General features: G+C 42.9%; 2 protein-coding genes across 3 annotated transcripts in view; one reads left to right on the top strand and one right to left on the bottom strand.

Moving 5' to 3' along the window:
- Positions 1-11,162, bottom strand: part of LOC129383097 (uncharacterized) — a 167,653-nt gene that overhangs the window by 146,810 nt on the left and 9,681 nt on the right. The window lies entirely within an intron of this gene.
- On the top strand, positions 2,523-10,332 carry LOC129383098 (uncharacterized). Its single transcript, XM_072287344.1, has 5 exons — positions 2,523-2,587; positions 4,638-4,701; positions 6,488-6,650; positions 8,020-8,129; positions 9,801-10,332. Coding segments are annotated over exons 2-5 (315 nt in total). The 5' UTR covers positions 2,523-2,587; positions 4,638-4,661; the 3' UTR covers positions 9,803-10,332.

Genomic DNA, 11,162 nt, shown 5'->3' with positions numbered 1-11,162 from the left:
GTGCGCCACGGTGGACGTCTCCGCCGCAGCCTTCGCAGTGCAAGGCATTGGAGGAGGAAGGGGAGCACAGCTAAGGCCTTGTTTGATTGTCAATAACTGCGCTTCTACTGAACGCATCGAAGTACTTTTTGTGGCAGAGTGGTTCTGAAATAGCCTGTCTTCACTTCAAATGTCTTTCTCCACTTCGATAAAAAGTGGTTCAGGGCCCCTTTAATGGTACTGATGCTGCATTGCACTTGCCTTGCATTGCAGGTGTGTGTAGAAGGTTATCTACAGCTACTGCATGCTGTATTAAAGGCGAGTGCTGCACATGAACTTCATTTTAAGGCCAGCATCACCACAGTAATGAAAGAAACTGCATTAAAAAGCGACATGAGAACATGCTCAGTTCAAATCAATTTAACAGACTCTCGCTTCACTGCAACTTGTTTCCAAGAAGGTGGGACATAGGCATGGCCACTTGGCAAAATGTCAAGGGAGAATGGCGCAGCTTGAAAGAATGGTAATGTTTAATCACTTGTACTTTTGTTTAATTTGATGTGCTGACATAATGTTCCTGTGAAGAAGCACTTCGTGTGAGATACCCTCAAAGTGGTACTTTTAGGTATAACAAAGCTGGTTTTATCATCCCTTTAACAACTTCGCTAACCAAGAGCTCTTCCATCAAAAACTGAAACATCTGTACAGGATTATCTGGATCATTGGGAGTCGTCAGGATCTCATGTTCCAAAAGGCATGAAGGAAGTAAATGCAGCATTTTATGCAATGCATAAATGGTGTTCAGGTTTGTGGAAGGCGTTCTCTGGTTTGCGTAATTCATATATGTTGGCCTTGGTATTTGTTTATACTCTGATGTGTAACTTAAGCTAAATAGTCATATCATAAGAAGCCAAAAAACATTGACACCGAGTACAACATAGGGGAAATTACTTGTGCTTAATAAACAAAATAAAGAAACGATAAATTAATGGAAATGAAAGTGGATGAAAAAACAAATTGCTGCAGGTGGAGAACGATCCCACAACCTTCACATTTCGCGTGTGATGCTCTACCAATTGAGCTACCGCAGCGCTGCTTCCCCATCCACTTTCTTGGGTATTTATGTGTCGTAGTAGAACCCTGGGAGTGTTAGCCAGCGCCACCGCTCACAGACCTCGGTGGCAGACGTGGAACATCCTTTCTGCCGCAGGTGTCTCGAGAACGTGATCCTTTTTGGTGAAGGCAACCAAAAAAAAACCCACACATGCTACCTGAAGGCATTAATGTTGCCAGATTCTAATAGCTTAATACTAACTCATTGGCTACCAAAGCTGGCAAATCACTGAACCCAACAACAGGGGCACATTTCCAAAGCCACAATTTGCCAGGCTGTAGGTACGGTTGGTTTAAAATCTTATTTATAGATGGCATGACGGGTAACATGTGCTATACTTCATCAAAACTGTCAATAGGTGGCACTACGTCTTTACAATAACGGAGGTTAGTTTTTCTATATTTTTATTTAGTATACGACGGGGCTACCCACATGTAACTGGAATTATTTTTAAGTTGCTGTATGTTTATTTTTTACAAAACCTTATCACCTTGAAGGTACTCTATTACACTTAATACATTTGTCCAATCTACGATTCCATTCTTCAACACATTTTTCAAACTTGTCTGTTTTGGTGGCCTAATAGCTCCTCTAGTTTTTTCCCTCACCTCTTCTACATCGTGAAATCGCAGTCCTTTCATGTCATTCTTGATTCCAGGAAACAAAAAAAATATATTGCATGGAGCGAGGTCAGGTGAGTAAGGGGTGTGGCCGCCTGACCTCGCTCCACGTGACTTGTGTGTTCTGAAGTGTGTGTTCTAAAGACTATTGACCTGGCATAGTGGTATTGCATAATGCAGCACCAACATTTTGAGCAGTTCACCTCACGTGATGCAAAATGCTAAATATATTTTTTCACTACAGTATCTAGTAACTCACATAGTACCTGTAGCAATGTCTTGCATATGAACAATATGAACAAATTCTGCCGTTAAAGCAATGTTCTACTTCAGGCATGACCTAAAGTACCTGCAGTTTTTTTAATAACAACATAAGAGAACACTTGGTTCCTATGTAAGCTAATCTTCTGCTTTTGATGTTCTTTCGGTGGAGTAATTGTTTTTTCTTCCTTGAGAGCTTTTGGCAGAACTTTGAATTTTGATGACATGGTCATAGTTATTTTTGTTGGCGGCATATATTCAGTTGTTGGAAAGCATTGTCTGTTGCAGATGCTTGCTTTCATACTGACTGTTTCAAATAATTATCACTTTATTTCTGGCTGTTTTCTTTGCACTGACTCGCTGTGTTCTTTCCTTACTTGGGTTATGTTACTCAATTCCAGGGTATATTTGAGGAGAACCTGTCTGGCGTTGCACCTTTGTTCATAAAACACTTGGACACTTTAACTGCACCAAGGAAAGAACTTGTGCAGTGGATGGTTAAGGTGGAACTTCAGCAGAGGAAAGGAAACCAGCATGCAAAAAAGAAGCCACCATTCCACTATTGGCAGCCTACTTCAAGGATGATCCAGATGATCTGTTTCGTGTTCTTGAAGTAAGCAATGCTTATTTTGTGTAATTCAATACGCACTATGCTGCTGGATTTTTAGAAACTGTTCTGTCCTAACATTTCAATGAAAATTCCTAAACAGCTAAAGTGGAACCAAAACTGCAGCAAAATTACGTTTTGGCTTAGTGAATGTGGTAGACACCAAGATACAACAGCTCAAGGTCTGTCAATTGTGAAATTGTTTTTCTTCCTAATGGACAGCTATTGGCCAAGTAGCACTGTTGAAAACTCATTCCCTCAGAGTGCAGCAAATAATTACATCGCCTCTTAATATGGCCACTACAAAATATGTTTTAGATGTGATCAGGAGGCTAGATCTGCTAAGAGAAATAAAGGTTGTGATAACCCGAAATAACCCGCTTACTACAATGTCCCCGTGCCGTATTGTCGGTTATAACAATGAAGTTTGGCTGTTGGGTGTCCGTGCCAAAAGGTAATGAAATGCAAAATCTTTGAAAGGAAGAAAGTGAAATGCGAGCCGCTGCACGATCGCCTGCCACCCGAACTGCTCCATGAGAGCTGCATGCCAGCCTCGCGCTTATCTTTACCGACCCTTCCACCCCTCCGTAGATGAATGGACCGCACCATTGCGGTCCAGTGCTTGGGTCTTTATTCTATGGCTCTCATTCTTCGCAATTCTCCGAAAGGATTAAGTCACTCGTGCTTATCTTTGTTCGTTGTATCAGTCGTTCCTGGCCACGTTGACTTGCCGCAGAAATGGAAGATGGCTGATGTGCCCATTGATCATCGGCAATGCACAATGTTGCAGGTGAAAAGGAAGCACACTGCTATAGATGTGGAAACAAAGTGCTTTTAACTGATGAGGCGATCGTTGCGAACATGCCTGTATCGGATGGTGACAGTGACAGCCACGACAGCAGCACTGATGCGGTAGGGCAGGCTACCTCAACATTGTCCCCGCGGGAGGTTCTGTAGATTATTCAGGCCCTCATGGGCTTGTTTTTGCGAGGGACCATCCGCTTCACTACATGGAGCATCTGGATGCCTTGGAGAAGGATGTCGGCAAGCTTCGCATAAAGCAAGCAAGGCTGACGGATATGCGGTTTTCCCGTGCAAGCCACTGGGAAGCATGTGGCGAGATGCTTGTTGCGATTTCATCCCAGCATTTCTTCTGGATTTCTCAAGCTGAGATGTTGCTGCGGCAACCTCCCTGTATCTTTTAAAAGGTGGATTTTAGGACCACCAAAGCAATGCCTCGGTTGAGCTTGTATGTCCCTTGCCGCCTGTGACCTTTCTTTTGTAGTTGTTATTGCGGTGCCATTCTTGAACGCCGGCAGCCGCAGCTTGTTAGCAAGACGTGATTCTAGCATGCAGGAAGCAGAGTTAAAAAGTTAAACGAGTCAATACAGTCAGAAGCTGGATGGAGGCAGGTAGTGGAGAGAAGAACTGGCCTCCCCGCCTTTATAGTTTTCTTGGAACAGCTATGCCGTCCTTCCGTCTGTTTTCTTTTTTTTTTTCTTTTTTTTTCATGCAACCCGGTTATAGCAATGGAATTTTCATGGCACTTGATTTTTGTTATAAGTGGGTTTCACTGTACTTCAGATTTTGAACATTAAGAAGCTAGTAAAAGCCTAGTTTTGTATCATGCGAACAAGCCAGAGTGGTCACAAGACGAGACAATGTAATCAGTTGTAGTTGAACGAAGAAAGCCTCAGCCTGAAGACAACATTTTGACAAGTCTCATGGTACCTGATGAAATCAAGTTCCCCTTGTCAAAATGTTGGTTCTGGCTGACACTTCCCTTGCTTGATAGTGCTCATCACTAGTATTACCTTGTAGTTCCTAATGAGGATCAGAAACATGAAATGTTTTTAAAATTTGAAGCTTTTTACTGGCACCAGCTGGCACTGAGCACCTCATTGTTTATTGTTTTTCTGGAAAATCCGTATTGCCACTCAGGAGCAGTGTGAAACTAATTCAGTATATTCAATTGCCTCCATTTTGGAAATACACTGGGGCTGTTTGGCATATGTGTCGTCTTTTAGTTCCCACGTGCTATTCTTTCTTTTCACAGGAAGGTACAAGCATCACGGAAGTGATGGACGAGTTTCCATCTACACCAGTTGTGGTTTCATTAGGTAAGACACTAATGTTCAAAGTCTGTAATGCAGTGCAATACAGTCGCCGACCGTTTATTCGAATCTCACGGGGACTGCGAAAATGTCCGAATAAGCAGGTGTCCAGAAAAGCAGATTAAGAAAAAAAAAAGAAATCCTTTATTTCCACGCACTTATTCGGGCTCGGCAGTAGGCTTGAAGAAATCGTGAATTCGCCGTTGCAAGCTGTTCTGTTTACGCACAATCAGATAAGCCTGAATCTCGGAGAGGGTCGTACGGTCAGTCACTGCTTGTACACACTCCGCATGCGACGGCAGCGTAGCACATGCTGCGTCATCTTCCTAATCAGAGTCATCGTCATCCGGCAGTGCAGCAAAAACTGACGAATGATCTCACCGTCGTCGAGTTCTGTGCATGTCAGTACAGCAGTATCAGCACCTGTGAAACTGTCAAATGAGGCGGTGTCCGGAAGCGCAATGCAACCACTGTGCAGGTCTCGGCAGAACAGTTTCAGCGTCAGCAGGGAGCACATCGGAAGGCTACAAATCCTAGCCCTCCCGGCACCCGCTTGCAGGCATGCCCCAGCGCAGTCTGAGCGGGCACTGTCGGCGCCATTAGACACCTGACATGATGTTTCCGTATGCCGCGTTTCATCATCGCAACCTCGACATAGCACACAAAGCAAACATCACCACACCCTCACGCTGACACCAGTCATACAAACGAAAAATGTGGCCTGCTCGCAGCGTCGTGCACGAAGGAAGAAACAAATCAGCTGCTGGATTGTCTTGACATGGATTACTAAGCTGAGACCGGAACTGCTGGAGCTACGAACCAAGCAGAAACGATGATGATGAGAGGGGATTTGCATTAGCGCCGCTTCTTGGGGCAGCAAGGAGGCTCCGTTCAAAACAAAAATGGCGTTCAGCAAGTCGAACCATGCACCGGTCAGAGTTGGTGCATGGTGCTCTCGATTGAGTTGGCTTAAGGAGTATCCGAAAAATCAGACAAGAGGTTGCAAGGTGTCTGAACTTTCAGCAGTTGTTATACATTATGGTCTACGGGGAGAATGGCCGTGCCGCGAAGCAGACCGAAATCGAGCATGTCCAAATTTTTGAAGTCCGAAAAATCAGTCGGTGACTGTATGCCTTTGCAACAGCACCTGTTCTTGTAGTTTTATGTGCCACATAATTAAGCCTGCTCGGAAGTGTGTTAACTACGAAAGTAGCAAAGCCTGTCATAAGGAAGAGTGAAACATGTTACCAAGCTCTCCAAAATAATGAGCAAACTAAGATTGTAGAAATACCTGTGTAGCTTGTAAAACATGTGCAAATGCTTCTGTCTTTCATAACTTGACTTGCAGGAAAAACAGGCGAGAGGCTTGCAGTATTTCTTTTACTTTGATGGTAGCTTTGTAATTAAACATCTGGCGGTAAAGTTGGAGCTAATGTACTTCAGCTTGTCGTATTCCTGTGGTATTCCTGTATGCTTGCAGTCCTAGCCAAGGTAAACACCTTCATATGGCACACAGATTTAAGGACTATAGGACTGAATTTACTTATCTTTAAGGCACTTGGTTATCGTGCCATATTGTTGTATTCAACAAGTATGACAGACTCAATTTTGTACATATTTGCAGAAAAAGACCCTCCAGGTAGCGTAATTACTTAAAATTGGCAGGACTAGTTTGTTTGAATAAGTATTAACTGATATGACTAGCAGGTAGATGTGGTCTCCGTTGCATATTGAATATCATCTATAGAAATTTCATTGGTGCTTATAAAATGTGTATTATGTATCATTGCAGGAGGCATCTTTGAGAAGAAATGTTTTGTTGTTTGCGAGCAGCAGCTGTTGTTTACGGAGAGCACTGGCTTCACAGAGGCAGCGTGTCTTGCATTCTTATGCTACTATGTGTTTAACATGACCTATGCAAAGGGAGCAGCTACAACACTTGAGTTCATTCAGAGGTGAGTTGTGCTATTTTAGTGCACAAGCTTTTGCCTATCTATGAAGACAAATTGTTGACATCTTTAATTATGATTGATAGGAAAATGTGGGTGTCTAGAGCAGATTAACTTTATTTATCATCACTGAGAAAGTTTATAAGAAAGATGTACACATCCTTTTTTCTCACTGGATATTGCTAATAGTGCAGCATGTTATAGAAAAGTAAACCCATTTTTCAAATCCAGAATTTTTGGCAACAAAAGGAAACATTTGGACAGTTCATAAAAATGTGCTAAAGACAAAGACAAAAGAAACACATACGACAAGACTAGTGCTACTTCCATTTAACGTGTATTTCAAACGAACATCTGTTTATGATCTGCACCTCAGGAACATTATGCACTGATCACCATACACACTAAAGATTGTGAATGAAACGGATCATATGCACGATTGTATGGTCAATCAGTTCATGTGCCTATATACCTCAAAAGAAATGTCACTTTTTCTTGCAAAACCAAAGATGGACAGCTGATGCACTTGTCACTTGCTTTCCTTATGAAATATGCTTCAACCATTTCGTGTTGTGTTTTTGTGTATCCTTTCCACAAGAAGGCTGTGTCTCCAAGCATGGGTGTGCATGCACACTTTTTGCAATGTTCAGCCAAGTGACTATCATATCCTTTTCTAACATCATTATTGTGCTGTCTGGCCCTGTCATTGAAGCTCTGGTTTGTCCTATATAAACACGTCCACAATCTAAGGGTATATAATAGACAATATCTGAAGTGCATTCGGTGCAATTAGTCCAGTGATTAGTATGAAATTGGATGCATTTCTGGTGCTTCTTGTTTTGAAGGTTACACACTGCTGACAATTTACTAAGTGCTGAATAAACCAGATTGACATTGTGTTGGTTTGCGACCTTTCTCAAGTTATCTGAAACTTTATGGAGATATGGAATTACATGTACAGGTCTTTTGTCGCAATCTTTGGTTGGGCACTTTCTTCCCAACTCGACCAAAGCAAGGGATTGTTAAAACGTTTGGTTGTTTGAAAAGCTGGACTCTGTGGTGCTTGTTGGTTTGTCACCATGGCTTAGGGGTGTCGGAACATTCACAAGCACTAACACTTGTAAGATGTTGCAACAACTGTAGGGCAAAAGTGTTTATATCTGCAGCTAAAATCTGTTCTTGTCAACAAACTCGCAATAATTTGGGCACTTTTGATATCTGAACTAAAATCTCTCAAATGTTTGTCATCTCATCCACTGCTGCTGTTTGGATGTTGATATGTTATAGTACGAAAAGCATTTAAGGCTTGTGAATGCGAAGTCATTCAGATCTATGGCGATAAGAGATGCTCACATTACTACTGCTTTTCTTGCAGGCAAATATGTGATATTAATCCCTGCAAAGGCAGCAAATCCCAGGGCAATGCCCGCCGTTTGGCTATTCCTACAAAGGTAGTGAAGCTGGCACAGCGTCTTCGAAAGGAATGTGAGTAGGAAGTGCATTTTTGGCTTCGTTTCTTATTTACAGGACTGTTACATTATGAAATGTACACAGAAACAGACCACTGAATTTTCTATACCTTAATGGGAGCATTTAAGTTGGCTGTTTTATACCTGCCTTGCAGCAAGTAGAAACATCTCCAAAGGATTACTGTATAGTTATTAAAATGTGTCAGACAATTATTGTCATGCATAAAAGCAAAAATTCAAGCTGTAGATTTGCAACCCCTATAGGTGCAGTTGTGGTGCCTAAAATTACCCACTGCATTGTTCTGCTGTGGATGCCTAAATTTAATCTTGAGGCCTCAAGTACAATGCCCCCTGTACCCTATGTGTGATATTAGGAGTAAAAACCCATTGTCAACAATTCTCATAACCTCAAGCCTCATCATGGTTCTTATACAGTTGAACCCACTTTTAATGATACAGGTTTCAACAATATATTAGCTATAACAATTAGAAGCTGCTGCACCATCAACTTTTGTATGTGTTCCATGACGAAATAACCCACTTACTACAATGCCCTGATGCCGCATTATTGGTTATAATGGTGAAGTCTGGCTGCTGGGTGCCTGTGCCGAAAGGTAGTGAAATGCGATATCCTTGAAAAGAAAAAAAAGTAAACGAGAAATTCGAGCTGCTGAATGGTGGCCCTGACAGCCGCCGCGCGCTCATTTTCCAGCATTCTTCAAATTTTTCTCTCCCGTCGCCCTTCCACGCCGCTGAACACAAATGGCCTGTGCGCATATCTCTACGCCACACCACCCTCTGAAACACGCACAGACCGTGCCAACTGCGTTACTCCCAGATTGCTTGCTGGCTCCTCATTCAGCGCAGTTCTGTAAACAGCTTAATCGCTCGCGTTTGTTTTTGTTGGTTGTGTCGAAATCGTTCCTGGCTGCATGATTTCCCAGCCTCGTTTGACTAGCCGCCGAAACGGAAGATGGCTGATCTGCCTGCCAATCATCATCATTGCACAATGTTGCAGGTGAAAAGAAAGTGCTCAGTTAGATCAGGAAACTAAAGGTTTCTAACTGATGAGGCGATCGTCGCGAACATGCTTGCATCGGATAGTGATGGCAATGACGGCAGCGGTGACATCGTAGAGCAGGCTGCCGCGGCAACCTTCTCGCATATTTTAAAAGCCCCCATTTGGGGCTACCAAAACAATGCCGCAGCGGAGCTCGCATATCGCTTGCCACCCATGGCCCCTCTTTACAGTTATATCAGTGCCATTCTTTAACGCTGACAGCCATGGCTGGCTACATGCGATCGGAGCACCTAGGAAGCAGTTAGACGAGTGAACACAACCAGCAGCCAGATGGAGCAATGGGATGGGGAGGAGCACTGGCCTCCCCTCCATTATAGTTTCCTCACAACAGCTCTGCCAACCCCTAGTTTGCTTTTTTCATGCAACCTAGTTATAACAATGATCAATTATAACAATGGGATTTTCATAGCACTTGAATATTGTTTTAAGTGGGTTTGACTGTAATTGTTTTATAGATTTTTTTAATGTTCACTTTTGTCACCTGAAAATTTTGCACACGTCTAGCACAATTTACTTCATAAGTCCAACCTCAACTGAGCGCTTTAATTCACCTGTTGCATTTTACAAACTTTTGTATACTTATAGTGGTTCATTAATTCTTTTCAGAACCTGAATGGAACACCAGATAGTGGCTGATGTGTGCAAAAAAGATTGATTGTGTGTTATGCTGTACCTGTGATTATTTATTAATCTGTTTATGTGGGAGCTCCAGGCTGGTTGGTTATGGCAGGGAAGTCCATTAGGATAGATGTGAATGGAGATAATTATGTGGTGCTTTTCAGGTGCTAGTGGTGGCAGGCATAAGGATGCCTTGTATAGACTTGCTGGTTATTGTATTCACTAGGCAATGGGAATGTAGATTAGCAGTAAGGCTAGAGTTGGTCAAGAAATCCGACCCAAGATGGTTAGGCATAGAAGGCCCGTTTGAAAATTATCCAACCTTATTATTTATTTTAGAGAAGACCATATGGCACAGGTTTGCCACATCGTGTGATGTGTCTTTCAGTTGTGTTGGCTGTTGTACAGGAGCAGTTGTGTTGAGCATTGTCTTGTCCCAGTGTGATATTGAGTGAAATAAAATGGCTGAGTGAATTCAACAAAGGTACTATGTGCAATTTATGTGCAAAGCTTGGTGACAGCCAAGCAGAAAGAACTTGGAAGATCAGAACAGCTTTTTAGATGACAGTATCGTCACGAAACAGATTAAAATGGGCTAAAACTGCCTAATTAATTGATATATGTGGTTTTACGTGCCAGAACCACAATCTGATTATGAGGCACGCCGTAGTGGGGGACTCTGAAAATTTGGACCACCTGGGCTTCTTTAACATGCAGCTAAATCTAAGTACATGGGTGTTTTCGCATTTCGCCCCCATTGGAATGCAGCCACCATGGCCGGGATTTGATCCCGCGACCTTGTGCTTAGCAGCCCAACACCATTGCTACTAAGCAACCATGGCGGGTTAAAACTGCTTCAAGAAAGCCCAAACATCTCGGTTGTTTTCGGAATGTTCGTGCTACATTATGCTATACCACTAGCCTAAGGCAATAGTCCCTTGAACATGCATTGCATTCTTACATTGTTCACCCTGCATAGCCCACCATTCCTGCACGCAACTTGCATGTTCTGAAAGTGTATCGCAAAAAAACTGTATATTATCATTATGGGAAAGTATGTGCTTGCTGTTGGGAGAAATTTCTATGGGTGATAAGGTTATCCTAGCGAGAGGCTTGGCAAGCTATCACAGGTTTAATGTAATGGGTGGGTGTTAGGCTGCTGAGCACAGGGTCGCGGGATCGAATCCCGGCCACGGCGGCCGCATTTCGATAGGGGCGAAATGCGAAAACACCCGTGTACTTAGATTTAGGTGCACGTTAAAGAACGCCAGGTGGTCGAAATTTCTGGAGGCCTCCACTACGGCGTGCCTCATAATCAAAAACAGGTTTTGGCACGTAAAACCCCATAAT

Source organism: Dermacentor andersoni, chromosome 3 (assembly GCF_023375885.2).
Source record: "Dermacentor andersoni chromosome 3, qqDerAnde1_hic_scaffold, whole genome shotgun sequence".
NCBI lineage: Eukaryota > Metazoa > Arthropoda > Arachnida > Ixodida > Ixodidae > Dermacentor > Dermacentor andersoni.
Note: the sequence above shows the minus strand (reverse complement) of the source record. Positions and strands in the feature narration are given on the sequence as shown.

What these genes read in the sequence shown, in the direction of transcription:
- LOC129383098 (XM_072287344.1), top strand. Translation starts at nt 4,662, where the DNA reads ATGGACGAGTTTCCATCTACACCAGTTGTGGTTTCATTAG. An exon ending in ACCAGTTGTGGTTTCATTAG is followed by an intron (nt 4,702 to 6,487) that starts GTAAGACACTAA and finishes GTATCATTGCAG; the next exon opens with GAGGCATCTTTGAGAAGAAA. An exon ending in ACACTTGAGTTCATTCAGAG is followed by an intron (nt 6,651 to 8,019) that starts GTGAGTTGTGCT and finishes CTTTTCTTGCAG; the next exon opens with GCAAATATGTGATATTAATC.